Source organism: Geotrypetes seraphini, chromosome 3, assembly GCF_902459505.1.
Source record: "Geotrypetes seraphini chromosome 3, aGeoSer1.1, whole genome shotgun sequence".
NCBI classification, from domain to species: Eukaryota; Metazoa; Chordata; class Amphibia; order Gymnophiona; family Dermophiidae; genus Geotrypetes; species Geotrypetes seraphini.
This window is the reverse complement of record NC_047086.1, coordinates 247,082,997-247,105,546: the sequence shown is the minus strand read 5'-3', so window position 1 is coordinate 247,105,546 and position 22,550 is coordinate 247,082,997. Positions and strand designations below refer to the sequence as shown.

The 22,550-nt window shown below is 45.1% G+C and overlaps 1 protein-coding gene across 4 annotated transcripts in view; it reads left to right on the top strand.

Annotated features, from left to right (window-relative positions):
• The window catches only part of ADGB (androglobin), a 633,675-nt gene that overhangs the window by 312,262 nt on the left and 298,863 nt on the right, over positions 1–22,550 (top strand). For all 4 annotated transcript variants that reach the window (XM_033939743.1, XM_033939744.1, XM_033939742.1 and 1 more), the window contains one exon: positions 3,795–3,957. In XM_033939743.1, coding sequence (XP_033795634.1) covers positions 3,795–3,957 — 163 coding nt within the window. The remainder of the gene's footprint in view (positions 1–3,794; positions 3,958–22,550) is intronic.

Below are 22,550 nucleotides of genomic sequence, written 5' to 3'. Positions count from 1 at the left end.
AGGATGGGCTAGGGAGGGCTTCAATGGCTGGGAGGGTATAAATGAGTTTGCCAGAGACTTCAGTAGTTGGAGCCTAAGCACAGTACCGGGCAGAGCTTTGGATTCTTGCCCAGAAATAGCTAAGAAGAAGAAAAAAATTTAAATTGAATTAGGTTGAGCAGACTGGATGGACCATTCGGGTCTTCATCTGCTGTCATCTGCTATGTTACTATGTATATACTACTCCTGCATTTTACTGACCTAAGCGGTTTACAATGTATCAAACTAAAATGAAATTAGGTACTTGAGAAAAACTACCTTATGTGCCCAATCTAGCTAAAGTACCTGAGGTTCACAATCTAGCTAAAGTACCTGATTAAAATAAAAATATATAATACATTTCCAAGATCAAAAATCAAAGAAATAGAAAATAGAAAGAATGAAAGAAGATAAAAAATTAAAAATAAAATAAAACATATTTAAGAGATAGAAAAATCTCTGAGGCAGCTTGATAGTAAGTTCAGTCTGCAGAACCAGGTCAACCGGCCACCACCAAAGAAGCAGGACCAGGAACCACGCCAATGAAGACCACCATGACACCAGTCACCAGACAGGCAAGGCCAGATGCCGCCGACAGCAGACCCCTGAAGTGAAATTCAGTTTCCCTTCCATGTGTCCAACAATGCAGCTGCAGGAGTTCAAGTCCACCGAGGAGAGGGCAGACCACAGGAGATCCTCCAACACCAGCATCAATCTACCGCTGGTGACCATGTCGGGGCTGTGCTGTATCGCGCCGATGGTTTCCCCCTTCTGCTGCTGGACAAAAGCCTGAAAAAGGAAAGTGATTGGCTGGCCCAGAACTTCCTCTCTGATGTCAGAATTGACGTCGGGGGAAGGCTTGTGGGCTGGCCAATTGTGTAGTCGCTGCTCGCTCTGGCACATCCCTGTTGCCATGTCGGAGGGGGGGGAGTATGTTGGGTGGTAGGGATGGTGTTGGGGGTGGAGTGTGTCAGGTGGCAGGGTCAGTTTCAGGGATGGGGAGCCAGAAAGAAATCAGACATGGCTGCAGTTTCAGTGGGTGGGAGAGGCAGGGAGAGATCCCGAGTGGCAACCAACCTGCGTACACCCAACAGACAGCCCATGTACCCCCTAGGGTGTGCATACCACAGAATTAGAAATACTGCTCTAACTGTTGGAGCATTTATTTGCGGGTTTAAATGTAAGTCCGAGAAGAAACGAAGAGAGTCATTTGTAAGAGTGTTATCTTTTTCATCGAAATGGATATTGAAATCACCCATTATTACTGGGTTAGAACTTGAGGTGCAAACGTCGAAGACAAGTGATTGAATTAGAGAAAGATTATCTTGATTGATAGGGGGTAAGTTATATAGAAGGAGAAAATCGGATTGTGGAGAAGTATTGGTTTTAAATTGTAAAAACTCAGTGGGAGAGAGAGATCCAGGGTGCATCTTTCCCACTTCCTCTACTGCCACATCCAACATTTTTCCCTCTCTCATGCCCAGATCATGTGCTGCATTTTTCACCAGTCCACCAGCCCCATGCCCAACATTTGTCTTTCTATCACCCCTCTCCAGCACCATGCCACACCACTCCCTTCATCACTATGTCCAACAGTCCTCCCCTTGCAACCCCTTCAATGTGTCCCTCTGTTCCCTCTCCACCACCATATCCAACATTTCTCCCTCATCCTTCTCTTCCCCGTTTATTTCTACCTCACTCTTCTTTCTCTCTCTACCCAATAATTTTCCTCTCTTTCCCCATGTGCACACACTCATGCCCAACAGTTCTCCCTTTCTATTCCCTCCCTTGTGTTCCAAGTTCATGCTCCCTCCCTTCCTTCTGTGTCCCAAGTTTGTGTGCCCCTTCCATGTCCCAACACTCTCCTTCTCCCCTCCTTTCTTCCTTTGTCCCACATTATCCAAAGCTACGATTCTGCAAATGGCACCGTAACATGATTGACATACGACCAGCATCGTTTTGAAGGTGTCGGTCAATTATGGTGCTATTTGAAGAATCTGGCTCTAAGGGGCTATTCCTACAAACATAGTGATGCACCAACTATGCACAAATTATTAGAATACTGTATGTATGTAAATGCTGAAAATCCACTTAAGCTCTATTCTGTAATAAGTGCATATTTTACAGGTAAATATATACATGGGTATAGTCTGAACAGAGGATGTGTAGGACTCTCAGCTCAATATGTGGCAGTGGCTAAGAAAGCAAATAGAATGTTAGGAATTATCAGAAAAGGAATGGAAAACAAAGATGAAAATGTTAAGATGCCCTTGTTTCGCTCTATGGTATGGCCGCTTCAATGTTGTGTGTAGTTTTCGTTGCCTTATCTCAAAAAAGATATAGTGGAATTAGAAAAGATACAGAGAAGGGTGATGAAAATGATTAAAGGTTTGGGATGTGTTCCGTATGAGGAAAACCTAAAGTGGCTAGGTCTCTTCAGCTTGGAGAAGAGACAGCTCAAGTGTGCTGTGATAGAGGTCTATAAAATACTGAGTGGAGTGGAAAGGGTAGATGTGAATTGCTTGTTCACTCTTTCCAAAAAATATTAGGACAAGCTGGCATGTGATGAAGCTACTAAGTAACAGATTTAAAACAAACCAGAGAAAATATTTCTTCACACACATGTAATTAAACTCTGATGGGGTTTAAAAAAAGGCTTGGATAATTTCCTAAAAGAGAAGTTCACAGGCCATTATTGAGAAGGCTTGGAGAAATCCACTGCTTATTCCTAGGATAAGTAGCATCAAATCTAGCTACGTCCTTGGGACCTGGTTTGGCCATTGTTGGAAACAGGATACTGGGCAGAAGTTATGTGCTCTTCTTATACACTTTATTACACACAGTCATTTATATCACAGCCTAAAATTGAAAATTAACATTAGTTATGTATATGTCTCAAAGACCAGTGATGAATGCACCATCCCAGTAAGGGCACAAAAGAAGTTCTAGTAGTGCCTTTGGTGTTTGAGGTCTTGTGAAAGAAGCTAGCTATATTTTACAAGTTTGTTTTCTTTATATTTGCATTTTTTTATTTTTTGGCGCAAAGTTAAGTTTTCCTTTATTTTGTTTGCATATTTTACTTATTACACATGTATTCTATAAAGGAAAGCAGGCACATACTTAGTAAATGTTAAAATTCCACCCAAACATTCTGTAAATATAAGCATATATTACATAGCATGTATTTTACAGATAGGCACACACTAGGACAGAGTCTTAAGCTACACATGGGCAGGGCTCACACTTATGTATGTAATATATACTGTAGAATACTATAATTTACATGTACAGTACCAGCGTTTAGGCTTTGCTCCTTAATTGGCTGCTTTTATACTTATAATTGGCTGCAATATGAATCTTACACACATAATTACCAGCATTTATATCTGGATAGAATGAAACTCAACACTTCCATGTATATTCGCCAGCTCTTACACGTAGAAGCTGCCAAGCAATGGTGATCCTTTTCTGATTATGTGATTTTGTGAAATCACTGTACCTGCTGTGTTTGTCAATAAATGCACATGTATATGATATCATTCTTATATGTAATTTATGAAAAGCTCTGCATTCAACAGAACCTTTTGTAAAATTCTGAGATAACTGTGAACGCCCTGCCCTGGTCACCCCAATTCCTGTATAAATATTCTATACAAAATGGGGATTCACACATGATTATAATGTTTCTATGGAGTTTCCTAAAGTGAAACAGTTATTATAGTGTGGTTGTAAAAATTCTATGCATAATAAATTCATATTTATTCTTTCTATTTAAGCAAGTGACTATGATGACTTTACACTTTTTGATGGGGATGTAATTGATTCATCTAGTCAGTCAGCATACTTGATGGATAAATTGGAAGAAAGCAATATTTCAGATGTTAAAAATGTCATCAAAGAGACTTGGATGGACTTTGAAGATTTCTGCACATGTTTTCAGTAAGAAAGAACAGATTTATTCTTCTTTTCAAATACGAACATTTACCAAAATAACTTTTGCTTTGGTAGTGCATGCCAACAAACATTTACTAATTATGATTATGCTCACTGAAAAGATTTAATAATTTAAAATATATAAGTTTTATCAAGTGCATGCATGCATTATGTTAATATATGTTATTCATATCAATCTTTGCTACTGTATTTTTTATACCATTAAACTACAAGGTAAATCATTTTAATTATTATCAGTTTATAAGGAAATGCATATTTCTCAATAATTATGTACCAGTACTTGCTATACTCTATAATTGAAGATATCTGACATCTCTAATAACCAAAAATCTAGAGAAGCAAAATTAGCTTTTATTATGTTTTATAGCAAAATACAAAATTGCATGAGCATAATGTGTATGTAGTTGAGGGGGAAAGACAAGGTGTGGGGTTCTAAAATTTATTGCTAGATAGATATTGTGTATGAGAGATGTGATTTCTGAGGAAAATTCAGTAAATCTCTTAAAAGTACCTCAAAAGAAAACATCATGGCTGTGGTAAACTTATATAAAAACAACTTTTGTGATATCACATTGTCAAATTATTCAAACATGAACCTCTGTTACCACAGAAAACAGACAATACTGGGGTGAGAGAGTTTTATGCCTTGTAAACTTGCCTAAAAGATTATGGTGACATTTTATTTGCAGTGTTTTAAGCAAGAGTCTGTCTTTATGTATGGATGCAAAAAGGATTCTTTTTTAAAATTTTATTTAATTTATATATCACTTATACCACTGGACAACAAATTTTTCCAAAAGTTTTGCTTCCTTAAAACAAACTAGTGATTATTTATTTATTTATTATTTTTATTTATTTAGAAAAACTTTGTATACCGCCTGGAGTCACAGCGGTTTCCATATTAACATACATAAGCCAAAAACAAATAACAATACATATCACTCTTAAAAAACACATAAGAATACAACCTACAGATTCTTCAGTAACATATAAGTTACATGTTACCAAAATACCAAAACAATTTCATGAAAGACAAATCAGAGGTAATACAAACAGCTTGGTTTTCAATATCATCTTAAAGCTATAATGATCTGCACATAATCTTAGTTGGCCAGTAAGCTTATTCCAATATGACATCCCAGAAATAGAAAACATTTGAAGTTGAGTTGCCACATATCTTACTGTCAGTGCTACCAGTTTCATGCCCCCTCAGAACGCAATGCTCTAGGACAGTGTTTTCCAACACACGATACGTATACCCTTGGGGGTACGCGGCATGGCCACCACAGAGAATATTCCCTGCCTGCCCGTCCGTCCATTGAAGCTCCACTGCTGTCGCCGGGGATCCCTCCCCGCCCCCTTCGTCCCTCCCGAAACTGACCCACAGGTGCGTTCCATCATTGATTCACTGATGCCAGGGGAGTTTCCGGCCTCCGATGTCAGAGCTCACATCAGAAGAAAGCCTTCCGGGAGAGTGGAAGGGGGGTTTCCCAGTCACCTCCTTGCTGCACTCACTTCTTCTGCCTTCAGCAGCTTGGGGGACACGCAGCTGGCAGCAGTTCACACGCTGCACGTAGCTGACCCGGAAACCTCTCCGATATCAGAGCTGACATCAGAGGGAATGCTTGTGGGTCAGCCATGTGTAGCATGTGAATCGCTGCCTGCGTGGTTCCCCAACAAGCCACTGAAGGCAGATGGAGCGAGTTCGGTTCAAACAAGTAACGGGACACAATCTTTCTGGGACAAGGGGGGAAGGAGTGTGTTGGGGCATTGGTGGGGCATGATTCTTGGACAACAACTGGAAGACAGGGAGGGGAGGGGGAAGGGGCACAAATTTGACTCAGGGAGGTGGCAAGAACATGGGACACAGAAAGGAGGGAGGAAGGGGGCATTAACTTGGGACATAGGAAGGAGAACATAAGAATTGCCGCTGCTGGGTCAGACCAGTGGTCCATCAGGCCCAGCAGTCCGCTCACGCTGTGGCCCTCTGGTCAAAGACCAGCACCCTAACCAAGATAGCCCTAACAGCGTATGTTCTTGTTCAGCAGGAACTTGTCTAACTTTGTCTTGAATCCCTGGAGGGTGTTCTCCTCTATAACAGCCTCCATAAGAGCGTTCCAGTTTTCTACCACTCTCTGGGTGAAGAAGAACTTCCTTACGTTTGTACGGAATCTATCCCCTTTCAACTTTAGAGAGTGCCCTCTCATTCTCCCTACCTAGAAGAGGGTGAACAACCTGTTCTTATCTACTGAGTCTATCCCCTTCAGTACCTTGAATGTTGTGATCATGTCCCCTCTCAATCTCCTCTGTTTGAGGGAGAAGAGGCCCAGTTTCTCTAATCTTTCGCTGTACGGCAGCTCCTCCAACCCCTTAACCATCTTAGTCGCTCTTCTCTGGACCCTTTCGAATAGTACCATGTCCTTCTTCATGTACGGCGACCAGTGCTGGACGCAGTACTCCAGGTGAGGGCGCACCATGGCCCAGTACAGCGGCATGATAACCTTCTCTGATCTGTTTGTGATCCCCTTCTTTATCATTCCTAGCATTCTGTTTGCCCTTTTTGCTGCTGCCGCACATTGCGTGGACGGCTTCATCAACTTGTCGATCAGAACTCCCAAGTCCCTTTCCTAGGAGGTCTCTCCAAGTACCGCTCCGGACATCCTGTATTCGTGCATGAGTATTTTGTTACCGACATACATCACTTTACACTTATCCACATTGAACCTCATCTGCCATGTTGATGCCCATTCCTTGAGCCTGATTATGTCACATTGCAGATCTTCACAATCCCTCTGCGTCTTCACTACTCTAAATAACTTCGTATCGTCCGCAAATTTAATCACTTCGCTCGTCGTACCTATGTCCAGATCGTTTATAAAGATGTTAAAGACCACAGGTCCAAGCACTGAGCCCGAGTATTGTCCATTTACCCCCCACTCTCTGTTTCCTATGCTCCAGCCAGTTTTTAATCCACGTGAGTATTTCACCTTCATTTCCATGGCTCGCAATTTTCCGAAGTAGTCGTTCATGCGGAACCTTGTCGAACACCTTCTGAAAATCCAGATATACAATGTCGACCAGATCGCCCTTGTCTGTCTGTTTACTCCCTCAAAGAAGTGCAGCAAGTTCATCAAACACAATCTGCCTTTGCTAAAACCATGCTGACTGGTCTTCATCAGCCCGTGTACCAAGGTCAGACTCACAGGTCTGTAGTTTCACGGATCTCCCCTCGAACCTTTCTTGAAGATCGGCGTAACATTTGCCACCTTCCAGTCTTCTGGAATCCTTCCCGATTTGATTGATAGATTGGCTATTAGTTGAAGCAGTTCAGCTATGGTCCCTTTCAGTTCCTTGATGACCCTCAGATGGATGCCATCCGGTCCTGGGGATTTATCGCTCTTAAGCCTATCAGTCTGCCTACACATCTCCTCTAGACTGACCGTCAATCCTGTCAGCTTTCCGTCTTCGTTTCCAGCATATAGCCTGATGGGTTCCGGTATGCTGTGCACATCTTCTTCGGTAAATACAGACGCAAAAAATGTGTTCAGTTTGTCGGCAATTGCTTTGTCCTCTTTTAGCGCTCCCTTTATTCCATGGTCATCCAACGGTCCAACCGCTTCCCCTTAATATATCGAAAGAACAGCTTGAAGTTCTTCGCCTCCTTAGCTATTTTTTCTTCGTAGTCTCTTTTGGGCTCTTTTACTGCCTTATGGCACTTGCGTTGATGTTGTTTGTGCTTGTTCCAGTTTTCATCCGTTTTTGACCTTTTCCATTCCTTAAATGAAGTTTTCTTGTCTCTGATCGTTTCCTTCATCTCTACAGGGAGTCACGCCTGTTCTTTGTTCTTTTTCCTCTTGGATCCCTTGTTGATATGCGGTATATATAGATTTTGCGCCTCGGTGAATGTGTCCTTAAAAAGGAACCAAGCTTGCTCTAGCATTTTTACAGTGCTTATCCTCTTCTTAATCTTCTTCCCTACCATGAGTCTCATCCCTTTGTAATTCCCTTTTCGGAAGTTCAGTGTCGTGGCTGTCGTTTTGGACCGATGTTTCTCCCCTGCATCCAGATCAAAGCGGATCATATTGTGATTGCTGCTTCCCAGCGTCCCTTCTACTTCTACATCTTGTGTTGGTCCTCGCAGGCCATTTAAAATTAAGTCCAGAATTGCATTTCCTCTAGTATTTTCTTTGACAAGTTGTTCCAGGAAGCAATCACCTACACCATCCAAGAACTTGGTCTCTCTAATGCAGCCAGAGGTGCCTAGGTTCCAGTCTATTCCCGGATAGTTGAAGTCACCCATGATAACTGTGTTGCCTCCCTTGCAGTTGCATTTAATATCGTCTGTCATTTCTCCATCAATTTCTTTGACTGCCCTGGGGGTCGATAGTAGATACCGATCTTCGTTTCCAGGCCATTTATTCCTGGAATTTTGACCCATAGAGACTAACTTATCCATCAGTTGCGACGTGTTCTCTCCAGTAGATTCAATTTCCTCTTTGACGTATATGGCAACGCCCCCACCTTTTTGAGGCACTCTGTCTCTGTGGTATAGTTTGTATCCCGGTAGCACAGTGTCCTAGACGTTTTCCTCAGTCCACCATGTTTCCATGATGCCTATGTTGTCAACGTTATCTTTTTGTGCCATGGCTTCTAATTCAACTAACAAACACACGGATCATTACCCAAAATATCCAACCCACAAAACTGTCAAACACGAGAAAAAAAAAGGGGGTATGAAGGATAATTAATACAAAAATTATTTTAATAAAATTTTATGTTTATTTAGTGCCTGACTTCTTGTTTATGAAACAATCTATTATTGCTAATAACTCACACTTATGATATAAAACCTTATTTTAAACATACACTTTAACCCTAATGTATAAATAAAATCATCAAATTTAATTTAATTTAAGAAGCTGAAGTATCATAATAAATGCATTATTCTCAGTAAAGAGACCTCTTATAACTTAGATGTTATTTCAAGTCTTCATGCTGAGTGCGTGTAATGTAATCATTTACGTCAAATCTCCTTCCTACCTCAAAAAAATTTTTATTGTTTATATTTAATCGATTTGATTAAATTTGATTAGAAAGCTATCGACTAACTAACTAAGGTGCATAATTTAATTTCTTAACTTAAAATGACTTTATTAAACATATCAAAATTGTAATTAGTTTGATGTTTATCTAAAATTCAATTCAATTCAATTCATCCAATTCATCAAAGATATATTATAGTGTATCAAAGAAAGAAGAACAGCAACACTTATCTTAATGGCTTCCCAGCCAAAACCAACGTTGGTGGGTTGTGAGCTCCCTCGGTTCTTCAGGTGCAGGGGCTTCCCTGCAGGTTCAGATTGTAGGTCTGTCCTGCCTAGTCCCTATTGCCTTGAAAGGATCTTTGGTTGTTCTTCCAGACATGGTCCATCTTCTATGGGATGCGATTCGTCTGAGGCCTATTTTGTGCCTCCCTTGTCTGATGTACAATCTGATTCTGGTCTCCGCTGTCTGGCTCGCCCACTTTATGAGCCTCTGGAGAGGTGTCCATGATGGATCTCTCTCTTGAGACAGTATTCCTTGTGTCTGTCATGTCAGCTTGGACAGTTTTGGAGATTCCAGCTCTTTCTTGTCAGGATCCTTATAGCGTATTGCGGATACCAAGGTACGTACGGTTCCTTTCTCCCTCCGAAAGTGGTTTCTGTTTTATATGTGAATCGTCTTCTGGCATTTGTTCCTTCCGGTTCAGGCCCAGGACCGAGTGCTGCAGTCTCTAGATGATCACAAGCTTTTGCGGCAGTATTTGGAGGTAACCGAGTTTCGGGTCTCCGACCACCTGTTTGTCTGGTGGGTCCTGCCCACAAGGGCTAGCCTGCCTTTATCTTTAATAAGTGTTGATTTGCTGTGTATAAAAAGAAAAAGTAAAATGAATTTATGATATAGTAAAAATTGGTTACACAAAAAAGGTGGTGGAGGTAATTTGGTCAGTGATGGTAAACTTTAAACCTGAATAACTTGATATTGGATGGAAATATCCTGGGATTATATTATCCCTATCTAAGTGGGTTACTGAGACCATTTTACAACATAATCATTTTCAAATACCCTTTGGTGGGATTTATTTTGTATTGAGGTTATTCTTGAAGAATCCCACTTTCCATCTTTGTTGTTCTATTGTGCAATCACCCATCTTGTTAAGGGCACATTCAACAAGGGGCGTAGCTTCCTCATGGGCAGAGGCTCGGGAAATTCCACCCAAAGAGATTTACAGGTCTGTGTTCTGGTCTAATCTTCACACTTTCACCAGGATTTACAGGGTGGATGTGGCAGCAAGAGAGGATGCTCGAATTAGGGCCTCAGTACTTCAGGCAGGCTCCTCTTGCCCACCCAGAAGTTTGGGACTGCATAGTTACGTCCCTACAGTACAGCATATCATCCATATCACAATGGAAAAAGAGATTATCCTTAGACAAGCAGGCACCATATTTTCACATGTAGGTAATATCATCCTTGGAGCCTGGTACAGACAGTGGTAAAGTGTACTGTCACTTTAAGCTTTTAGCAAAGCTTAAAGACTGCTTGTACTATGCATGCGCAAGTGCCTTCCCACCTGATGCTGGCTCGCTAGGATATCAGTTTTTCATTTTTCGTGGAGTGAAGAAGACGTATCTGAATTTGTTCCCTCGAATTTGCCTTCTCGCTTCTCTTTTTCATTTTTACTGTTATTCTAATTTCTTGTTTTTCATTTCTACCTTATTTTCTAAAAAAAAAAAAAAAGTTTAGGTGTGAAGGGGCCTATAGGCAATTTTAAAGCTTTTGTCCCTGCCGATAGCGTCATAAGAACATAAGAATTGCCGCTGCTGGGTCAGACCAGTGGTCCATCTTGCTCAGCAGTCCGCACATGCGGCAGCCCTTGGTTTAAAGACCAGTGCCCTAACCGAGCCTAGCTTTACCTGCGTACTTTCTGGTTCAGCAGGAACTTGTCTAACTTTATCTTGAATCCCTGGAGGGTGTTTTCTCCTATAACAGCCTCTGGAAGAGCATTCCAGTTTTCCACCACTTTCAGCCTTCTTTTCACTCCACCACGGTATCGTCCTATCCTGCTGGTCCAGGGCTAACAACAACAACAAAAAAACATAAAACCCCAAACAACAAGAAGAAACAAACTAACAATGTTTTTTTCTTATTTCTAAATATTATTCTCTTTTAGGAAATATTAGGCCTGGAATTAGATTTCTGGCAACTTGGACTTTTCTGTAGTGCCCTGTCCGTACCGGTGGATATCGACATCGACTTCGACTAGCGTCATTAGCATATCTAGCATCGAGTCTCCTGATGCATGCGTCTCATTAATGCCATTGTTCTTTGATGCAGGCTGTCATTTCTGAAGCGCATTGCCTATTGAAGCAACCATACTTCGACACCTGCTGCATCTTCGGTACTAACCAGCTGCTCTTCTTCATTTATCGAGATCTTCTCCAGTGTTGTGACTGTTTTCAGCATCGAGTCTTTTAATGCATGCCTTTCAACTATGCCATCATTTCTCAGTGCAGGCTGTCAATTCTGAAGCGTTCTGCCTCTTCAGGTATCAACACTTCGATGCCCTGCTGCACATACGATAACGACTTGATGGCATATGGTACCAGTGCATCTATTCACTTTGTTCAATATCAGAGGACTATGTGATGCATTGAGTTAGCCTTGACAGCATCGACAGTACTGGCGGATGAGCCAACGGTACTGGTGCACTCCTTCCGAGATCAACTAAAGGAGTTCTTCAGGAGGGATTTCAGTGACGTTTTCAAGTGTGGCACCAATGCTAACATCGAATCCCTAAATAATGGCCCATACTAAACATAGTACATAAAGGCTTGCAGATATCGACTCCAGTTTTTTCATCGAAGCATCGATGAACATAAAGATCTCATGGCAAGGCATCATCACATTATCCCAGGACAAGCAGGTAGCATATTCTCACATGTGGGTGATGTCATACAAGGAGCCCAGTATGGACAATGTAAAAGTCTACTGTCACTTTAAGTTTTAGAAAGCTTTAAGACTGCCTGCACCACGCATGCACGAGTGCCTTCCCATCTGACGTCGGCTCACATGGTCTTCAGTTTGCCTTCCCGCTTCGTATTTTTCCTTAATTTCCTTATTTCTTTCTTGTTACTTGTTTTTCTTTTCAATCCTTTACAATTTCAAGTAAATTTCTTTATTTTCAATTTCAGGGCCTGTAGGCATTTTTGTAACCTTTGACCTCGCCGACGGTACCCAGGATGGTGTGAATAACATGAAGAAAAACCTGGCGAAGCTTGAAAAATGGTCTGAAATTTGGCAGCTAAAATTTAATGCTAAGAAATGCAAGGTCATGCATTTGGACTGCAAAAAACCCATGGGAACGGTACAGTTTAGGGGGTGAAGAACTTAAGTGCACGACAGAAGAGAGGGACTTGGGTGTGATTGTATGTGATGATTTTAAGGTGGCCAAACAGGTTGAAAAGGTGATGGCGAAAGCTAGAAGGATGCTAGGGTGCATAGGGAGAGGTATAGCTAGTAGAAAAAAGGAGGTATTGATGCCCCTGTATAAGACTCTGGCAAGACCTCATTTAGAATATTGTGTACAGTTCTGGAGACCGCACCTTCAAAAAGATATAAAAAGATGAAATCGGTCCAGAGGAAGGCTACTAAAATGGTGCATGGTCTTTTATCATAAGGCGTATGGGGACAGACTTAAAAAATTCAATCTGTATACTTTGGAGGAAATGTGGGAGAGGGGCGATATGATAGAGACATCATCAGTAATGCGGCAGAGTGAATTCACGTACGGACAAGGCCGAGGCAGCCTGTTTAGAGTGCTGCCGGGCCGACGCTGCTTAGGGAGGTATGTAGGGCTTGCGGTCGGCGGGATTCGGATGGGAGGGAGGGAAGGATGGGTGTTTGGCTGCAGGGGGAGGGTGTGCTCGCTCATGGGTTCTAAGGCACAAGGGATAGGAGGGAGGGAAGGGAAGCTGGACAAGGGTCCTGCTGCACAAGGGATGGGAGGGAAGGGAAACTGGGCAATGGTGTGCTGCAGAAGGGATGGGAGGGAGGGAAGGATAGAAGCTGGGTAAGGGTCCTGCTGCACAAGGGATGGGAGGGAGGGAAGGGAAGCTGGGCAAGGGTCGTGCTGCACGAGGGATGAGTGAGAGGGGAGGAAAGATGCTGCACATGTGTGGGAGAGAAAGGAAAGAGGAAGAATTGGGGTGAAGTAGAGGAAGGGAGTTGATGGCACCTAGCAACAACAACTCTAAGTGCTCCCTCATTAACTCTCTGCAGGTACTGCATGCTAATGGCAACATTAAATAAAGATACGTATTTGGCTTCTTTGTCCACAGGTTACCTGATAGCTATGTACAGGGCCGGATTAACCAATAGGCCAAGTAGGCACGTGCCTACGGCCCAAAATGGTCAGGGGGCCCCGCTGAAGGAGTCCATTCCCCCAAAAAATTTTTCAGACAGTGACAGCCCGCCCCCCCCCCCCCCAGCAGCGATCGGCAACACCGGGCCCCCCCTCGATTGGCAACCCCGGGCCCCCCTCGATCGGCAAAACAGAGCCGGTGACTGCTTTCTCCTGCTGCTGCCAAAGCCTGTAAACAACTTTAACACACGCTGCAGGGCTCTAACAGTGCACTTGACGCTACCGGCTTCCCTGTTTCACCGATCAAGGGGGGGCCCTGTTTCGCCGATCAAGGGGGGGCCCTGTTTCGCCGATCAAGGGGGGGCCTGTTTCACCGATCGGGGGGGGCCTGGTGTTGCCAATTGCAGCGGGGGAGGGCGGGCTTTGGCAGAAGCGGGAGAAAGCAGTAAATGAGTTGAAGTCACAGGCCTGGGGAGGGGAAGATGGAAAGGCAGTCGAAATATGTTGTGTTGTAGCAGGGGATGAGAGGGAGGGAGAGAAGGGGAAATTTTGGACAAGGGCAGGAGGGCTGCTAGATCATAGGGCGACAGGGGGAGAGAACAACAGGAAAGAGAGCGGAAGCAATCTTGGACCCTGAGGGGGAGGGAAAAGAGAGGTGGTGAGATGATTGATCATGGGGAGAGGGACAGAAGGGAATAGAGATGGGATAGGAAGATAGTGAAGGAAAAAAGACAGGAAGATGTCAGGAGAGGAGATGCTAGGCTACAAGAATGGAGGGAGGGGATATGCTGGAAATTGTGAAATTTTGGGACTGACCAAGGGATGGGGGTGGCAAAGACATGAATGAGAGGAAGATAACTTCTAGCCCCTCACCGCTGCTGCTTTCCCGCATGCGCTTGACGCTGAAGGCACAAGTTCTTCCCACTTCCATCATCTGCCCTCTTCCCTCCCTCCCTCCACCCCAGGCAATTCACTGAGTGGGGCAGGATAACTGATGGAATTGCCTGGAGTGGAGAGAGAGAGAGAAGGGGGCAGATGATGGAAGCGGGGAGAACTTGTGCCATCAGCTTCAGGCGCATATGGGAAAGCAGCAGCGGTGAGGAGGTGAGGGGCCCTCACTTCCTCACCACTGCTGCTGCTTTCCACCATGCTGGATGGGGGAAGAAGATAGAGTTAGTGAGATAGAGGATGGATGAAGGAAAGGGGTGACAAGCTGTGAGTAGACACAGTGAAAAGAGGGAAACTGAGGACTGAATAGTAAGAAATAATTTAATTTAGTCAGAGGCAGGAAATAGAGAAGGAAGAAGAAAAGGGAAGAGAGAAGAGAATTCCCAGAAACGGGGGAGACAGATATCAGATCTGAGTGGAGGAAATGAGAAGAGAGAGACACTAAAAACCACAGGAGGGAGAGAAGGAGAGATGGAATGAGAGAGATGCCAGACCATGGGGGAACAGAAGGAAGATGATGGATGCTAGACCAAAGAGGGGTGGGGGGAGCAGAAGGAGAGATGGCAGAGGGAGGTAGAGATTTTCTGGAAGGAGCAGACACTGGATAGAAGGAAGCGAATGACAATAAGATGAGTAAAACAGAAACCACATGACAGAGGTAGAAAAAAATTATATTTTTTTATTTTATTGCTTTATAATAAAGTAGTATTTTAGGTATGTTGATAAATGTTTAGAAATAGAAATGGTGATCCTTTTATTGGACTAATTGTAATATATTTTTGGCTAACTTTCAGAGACCAAATTCTTCCTACTCAGGTCAGTACAGGATACTGTAACAGCAGTATACTTTACTGACCTAAGGAAAGAGGGTTTGACCTCTGAAAGTTAATTAAAAAATGTATTGCTCCAATAAAATGGTATCTTATTTTCCATTTTCCATTTTTTGTTTTATTTTTATTTATTAATTTGTAAAATGATTTGTTATTTCTCTTTTTTTCAAATTTACATCTGCTATCTTTATATTTTGTTCAGTATTGGGGGATGTGCACCACTGTTTCTTCACCCCTAAACTGTACCGTTCCTTCGGTTTATAACATAAGGCAGCATGCTGAATGCTTTGCACTGCTCCGATGGTCACAGAATTCCTATGATTGTGAGAACAGCACAGAACATTCAGCCCACCAGCCAGCGCTAAAAACCTCTTCCGTGCTTTTGTAAAAAGGGGGGGAGGGAGTTTAGTTTGTGATTACTTGTTCCATACTGGGTGAGGGTGGTTCTGTGTCCTGTGTGTATGAAAGACATGGTTTTCTGTTAGCATTGACCAGCCTTCTTTGGCGAAATGCATCAGGCATGATTCCTGGGAGCACCTTGAATATACCTGATTTGAATCTCCTTATTGGCTGTCGATCTTCTTTTGTTCCACATTGGATTCTTTGGTGGACCGCTTGCCTTGTTGTTTTGTTACAAATTAACATACATTGAGTGGAACATACTAGAGTAGTTACCCATATGTATGTATTTTTATACATACATATGGGTTACAGTTGGACGACATAGAGTGAGGCAGTTGAGAGGAATTGCAAACTTGGTTATTAATATAGACTTATGTTTCGGATAGTATTACTGCTTTACAATGCATTTGAACACTTTTATATATGTATGGAAAGGGTTTAGAGTTAAAGTCCTGGGCAAGTAGGTTGGAAGGGAAGGGAGGGAAGGGGGGTTTTGTTCAGAGATGTTTGGGGCTTGCATAGAACTAAAACTGTACACTGGCACTGGTATGGTAATCTTTGTTATTTGTTTTGAATTTTATAATAAAAGAAAAAAGAAATACAAGTTGAAATAAAGAAGTAAATCAGAAAACAGGTAAATAAATGTGGGAGGGGCAGGGGTGGGGCATGGGTGGGATGTGGGCGGGGCAAGGCTAGGAGGTCCCATTATACTTGTGTGCCCCGAGGCCCCTCAACGAAGTAATCCTGCCCTGGCTATATATGTGTAGCGAATTGCCATATCCACAAAAGAAAAGTTTAGTTTCTCATAAAATTCTGCCACAGTTTTATGTTGCTGTTGCCTGTTCAGGGAAGATAACTTATGTAGGGGTCCTTTCACAAAGCTGCAGTAAAATGTGGCCTTAGTATGCCCTTGCGCAGGTCATTCCTATATGCTAAGGCCATATTTACCGCAGCCAGAAAATAGCCAATTTTCCATTTTCTGAATTAATTAGCACACACTAATATTGCCATTAGCACACAGCTATTTCCCCAAATAGGCTTGTGAGCCCTTCTTTACAGCCCAGTGTGAAGATGCTGCAGTGACTCTTTAGTGGAGCTCCATTAGTCACATCATCTGTTTTATATTTATGCTGACGACATCACTATAGTCATCCCCTTAACGTGTCTGGCAGTAGAGATAACAAATTTTATAACAACTATTCTGAAACAGATTGAATTCTGGATGATTGATTTCAAATTGAAACTGAACTCTGAAAAAGCTAAATTTTTTTCTTGCAAGTCCTAGTGACAAGATTAAAAAAATCAATGATACACCTGAATGGTTGTGACTATCCTATAGAACAGTTCATAAAACTATTGGGAGTGACTTAAGATCGACACCTTACCTTAGAACAACACACAGATTTGTTACTCAGGAAATGTTTCTCAGTTCTTTGGAAACTCTGAACCATTAAGAAATATTTTGATACAGCTTCCTTTCGATTGTTAGTTCAGTCATTAATACTGAGTATCCTTGATTATCCCAGGACAAGCAGGCAGGTATTCTCACTAGTGGGTGACGTCATCCAACGGAGCCCCGATGCGGACGTCTCACAAGCACACTTGCTTGTAGAAACTTTAGAAGTTTCCAGTCGCCCGCACTGCGCATGCGCGAGTGCCTTCCCGCCCGATGCACCGGGCGTGTCTCCTTAGTTCTTACTTTTCTGTGGAGCCGAGAAGTCCGTCTTCGACTCTCTGCGCGAAGTTTCTTCACTTGTGCCTTCTAGATCCGCGGTTTTGGGTTATTTTACTCATAATCGTTGATTTTTCATCATGTTTTCTTGTTTAAAAAAAAAAAAAAAAAAATTTTTCAACCAGACAGGCCTCGTGGCCATGGCCCCGCGGCTTCGATCTTGCGGCGGACCTTTTTCAGCCTATATCCCGGCCTATTACCGGTTTAAAAAAAAAAAAATGTGTGTAAAGTGCCCTCATCGACACTGTCTGCAATGTCTTGGGTCTCTACACCTTCTGACATCGTGCCGTCCTTGCTACCGCACTTACTGCCGGGCTTTCAGGCGTCGCTGCTTCTTGTGGGAGTCGCTGTGCCACATGGAGGCGTTAACGGAGCAGTCCTCATCGAAGAGCACCTCGCTTTCGACTTCCGCCCCGATTCTTCCCGCTTTCACCTCTGCGGCCTCGAGTCTCCTCAAGCCTGCTTCGTTTGTGCGGGCTTCGACTCCGACATCTGCTGCGGTGCCTTCCTCTGTCTCTTCAGGGCAGGTAGCTCAGCAGTCCATTCTCCCTGTGGTGCTCAAGGTGCCCAGGGCTTCTAAGTCCGAGCACCTCGGCGCCAGGGACCACGAAGTCCATGCAGGAGATCCCATTGCAGATGCGGATCCCTCCTTGCCGGCTTTGTTTTCAGACCTTGATGGAGAAGCAGTTCATCGAGCTCTTCACTACTATGGGGCCGAAGCTTCTCTCCCAAATCCAGCCTGGGCAAGCGAAGGCTTCCCGCAAGGTCGACCTGCATCCGGTGCCCCCTCGACGTACACTCTCGCTGCAGGGAGCAAAGTCTCTGCGAGTGTCTGGTCTGGCGTCGAAGCATGCATTGCAAGGACCAGAATTTTTGCCCATGCCTCCCTTGGAACCGATTCACTCGATGCAAGGAGCATAGTCTTTGCAAGTGCCTCCGTTGGATCCGTTTCCCTCGATGCAAGGAGCAGAGTCTTTGCGAGGGCCTCCTCCAGACCCGTTGCCCTCGATGCCGAGTCTCGAGGCTTGGCGGGTGCCTCGAGGTGCTTCTGTCCAACACCGTTCTAGCCCTATTCACTCGCTGGACGCCTCGACGCCAAGCTCGCCTTGACGCCAAGCTCGCCTCATCGGTCGAGGTCTGCTTCCAGACACAGTTCTGGTCATCGTTCGAGGCATTCATTGAGGCATTCCTCGAGGTATGCCTCGCCTCGTCGCAAGCAGCCTTTCCTCGAGTATTCTCCGCTGGTTTCGTCTCCGCTTCCTCTGCCGGAGCTCAAGGACACGGTGGGATCTTTCTCCCCCTGCCGATCCCCAGTCTCGATGGAGCCTGACGCCTCGACTTCTTCGAGTCCTTCTCGAGGCCCTGCGCTGGCTGACCAGCTGTCTTTCTCCTCTTTCCTTCGGCAGCTGGTTGTTGATCTGGACATTAACCTGGACTCGCGTTCCGAGTTCTCCAGGGAGTATTTGGAGACAATGCCTCTCCCTCATCCTGCTGAGTCTCTCACCTTCCTCTGCATAAACTCCTCGACCAGACCTTCATGAGATGTTTTTGAGACCCCTTACTCCATTCCGGCTGTGCCCGGGAAGTTGGATGCCAGGTACCGCACGGGGCACCATAAGGGCTTCGATGGTGCCCAGCTTTCTCCTCAATCGCTCTTGGTTGAGTCCTCCTTGAAGCGGTCTCACCCCTCCCAGGTCTATGCCACCCTTCCACCTGGCCGGGAGGGCACGACCATGGACAGATTTGGTAGGCACATCTATAGTTTTCAATTTGCCACCTACTTTGAGTCTTTTCTCTTAGTCCTGCAGGGTTTTCTGCCCTATGTGGTATCTCGGGCTCGCTTCACATGCCAGGAGGCTCTGGCCTCGTTGTTCCAACGTCGCCTGCAGCTGATGCAGTCGTCTTCCGCCGCTTTTGAACTCGCTGCACGGGCTGCCGCTTGTTCGGTGGCCATGCGACGCCTGGCGTGGCCGCTGCCATTAATATAGCCCCGAATCTCCAGGACCAGCTTGCCAACGTCCCGTGTGTGGGAGCCGACCTCTTTGACGAGTCCATCGAGGCGGCCACCAAGAAGCTGTTGGACCATGAGACATCATTTAAGTCCATTCTACGTCCGACGCCCAAGCCTGCTCCTGCTCATTCCTCACGCTCGTCTTTGATCTATCACCGGCGTTTTCCACCGAAACAGTTGCCTACCTTCCGTCAGCCTGTTACGAGACAGCTCCAGCAGAAGCCTCAGCCTTCTACCGTCCCCAAGGCTCCTCAGCCTTTTTGACTGTCTCGTAGAGGGCATAACTTCCACCGTTCTGCCCTTCTCTCTTTTCCAGTAGGGGGTCGTCTACATCTTTTTCCCCATCGATGGACGGCTGTTCCACCGATATTTGGATCCTTTCCATCGTTAGAGAGGGATACTCTCTTCTGTTCCATTAAGTTCCTCCGGAACAAATCTCCAAGAGAGTGTCCTTCCAACCTTATCCAGACTACCCTTCTTCTTCAAGACGCTCATGCTTTGCTCCGGCTCCGAGCCGTCGAGCCGGTCCCTTTGGACCACCAGTACAAGGGTTTTTACTCCAGGAACTTCCTTGTTCCGCAGAAGACGGGCGATCTGTGTCCTATTTTGGACCTCAGGGTGCTCAACAAGTTTCTGGTCAAGGAGAAGTTTTGCATGTTAACCCTAGCTTCTCTCTATCCCCTCCTTGAGCAGAATGACTAGTTATGCTCTCTGGATCTCAAGGAGGCCTACACTCACACATTCATCCGGCCTCCCGTCAATTCCTCAGATTTTGGGTGGGACATCTTCATCTTCAATACCGAGTGCTTCCTTTCGGCCTGGCCTCGTCACCCAGAGTCTTCATCAAGTGCCTGGATGTAGTGGCTGCAGCACTCAGGAACCATGGTCTTCAGGTGTTTCCCTACCTCGACGACTGGCTCATCAAGGATTTCACATCTCAGGGTGTCGTCCAGACGACACAGAGGACGATCTGGTTCCTGCAGAGTCTGGAGTTCGAGATCAACTTTCCAAAATCCCATCTGCAACCTTCCCAGACTCTTCCCTTCATCGGAGCTGTTCTGGATATGACTCAACTCAGGGCGTTCCTGCCTCCGCAACGCCTGGATGCTCTGCTTCATTTTTTGTCACTCCGTGTCCTCTCGCCCGTCCATCTCAGCGAGACACATGATGGTTCGTCTGGGCCCCATGGCCTCGACAGTTCATGTGACTCCTTTTGCCAGACTTCCCCTCAGACTTCCTCAGTGGACCCTGGCTTCTCAATGGACGCAGGTGTCCGACCCCTGCCTCGACACATCCAGGTCACTCCTGCTCTGCAACAGTCTCTGTGCTGGTGGATGCTCTCTACCACTCTCTCCAGAGGTTTGCTGTTTCACCCGCCTCCCCATCAGAAGGTTCTCACGACCGACTCCTCAACCTATGTTTGGGGGGGCTCATCTGAATGGTCTGCGCACTAAAGGCTGTTGGCCCAGTGCGGACCGTCTGTGTCTCATCAATCTCCTGAGTCTCAGGGCGATTTTCAATGCTCTCAATGCTTTTCAGCTTCTTCTTCACGACATGGTGGTTCTCATTCGTATACATCAACAAGCAGGGGGGCACGGGATCTGCCTCCCTCTGTCATGTAGCTCTGAAAGTTTGGGATTGGGCGATTCGCCACAACACCTTCCTCAATGCTATCTACATTCAAGGGGCGGACAATGCCTTGGTGGACAACTTGAGTCGTCTTCTGCAGCCTCACGAATGGACTCTCCATTCCACGCCCCTGCATCACATCTTATCTCTGTGGGGCACGCCTCGGATAGATCTCTTTGCAGCCCCCACAACTTCAAACTGCCTCAGCTTTGCTCCAGGATCTACACTCCTCATCGCCTCGAGGCAGCTGCTTTTCTTCTGGACTGGAGGACTCTCTTTCTGTATGCGTTTCCTCCATCCAATGATTCTAGTCAAGCTCAAGTCGGTCCATGCCACTATGATTCTGATTGCTCCTCGGTGGCCCAGACAACATTGGTTCTCCCTTCTACTTCAACTCAGCAGCAGGGAGCACTTCCTTCTGCCAGTATTCCCTCTCTGCTTACACAGCATCAGGGGTCTCTGCTTCATCCCAATCTGCAGTCTCTACACCTGACAGCTTGGTTCCTCTCAATGTAACTCCCCTTCAGTTTTCACAACCTGTGCGGGATGTTTTGGAAACTTCACGGAAGCCTGCTACTAGACAATGCTATTCCCAAATATGGACTAGATTTTCTACTTGGTGTTTTTCTTGGCATACGGAACCTCAACATGCCTCCTTGTCCTCTGTTTTGGACTATCTTTTGCACCTATCCCATTCTGGCCTCAAGTCTACATCGATCCGAGTCCATCTGTGTGCAATTGCTGCTTTTCATCAGCCTCTTCAAGGGAAACCTCTCTCTGCTCATCCTGTGGTTTCCAGATTCATGACAGGACTTTTCCATGTCAATCCTCCTCTCAAACCGCCTCCAGTGGTTTGGGACCTCAATGCTGTTCTTTCTCAGCTTATGAAACCTCCATTTGAGCCTCTTAACAAGGCTCATCTCAGGTACAGTGGTGTTTCTCATTGGCCTCACTTCTGCTCGTTGAGTTACTGAGCTTCAACCTTTGGTTGCGGATCCACCTTTCACAGTGTTCCATTATGACAAGGTGGTGCTTCGCACTCATCCTAAATTCCTTCCTAAAGTGGTCTCGGAATTTCATCTCAATTAATCCATTGTTCTTCCAGTGTTTTTTCCAAAGCCTCATTCTCATCCTGGAGAATCAGCTCTTCACACTCTGGACTGTAAACGTGCTTTGGCTTTCTACCTGGAACGCACCAAGCCACATAGAACTGCTCCTCAACTTTTCATCTCCTTTGATCCGAACTAGTTGGGACGTCCTATCTCTCAGCGTACCATCTCCAACTGGATGGCGGCTTCTATCTCTTTCTGCTATGCCCAGGCTGGATTGCCCCTTGACAGAAAAATCACAACCCATAAGGTCAGAGCGATGGCAGCTTCTGTAGCTTTCCTCAGATCGACACCGATTGTGGAACTTTGTGAAGCTGCCACTTGGTCCTCGGTTCATGACTTCACTTCTCATTATTGTCTGGATACTTTCTCCAGACGGGATGGACAGTTTGGCCAAACTGTATTACAGAATTTATTCTCCTAAGTTGCCAACTCTCCCTCCATCCCATTGTGGTTAGCTTGGAGGTCACCCACTAGTGAGAATACCTGCCTGCTTGTCCTGGGATAAACAAACTCT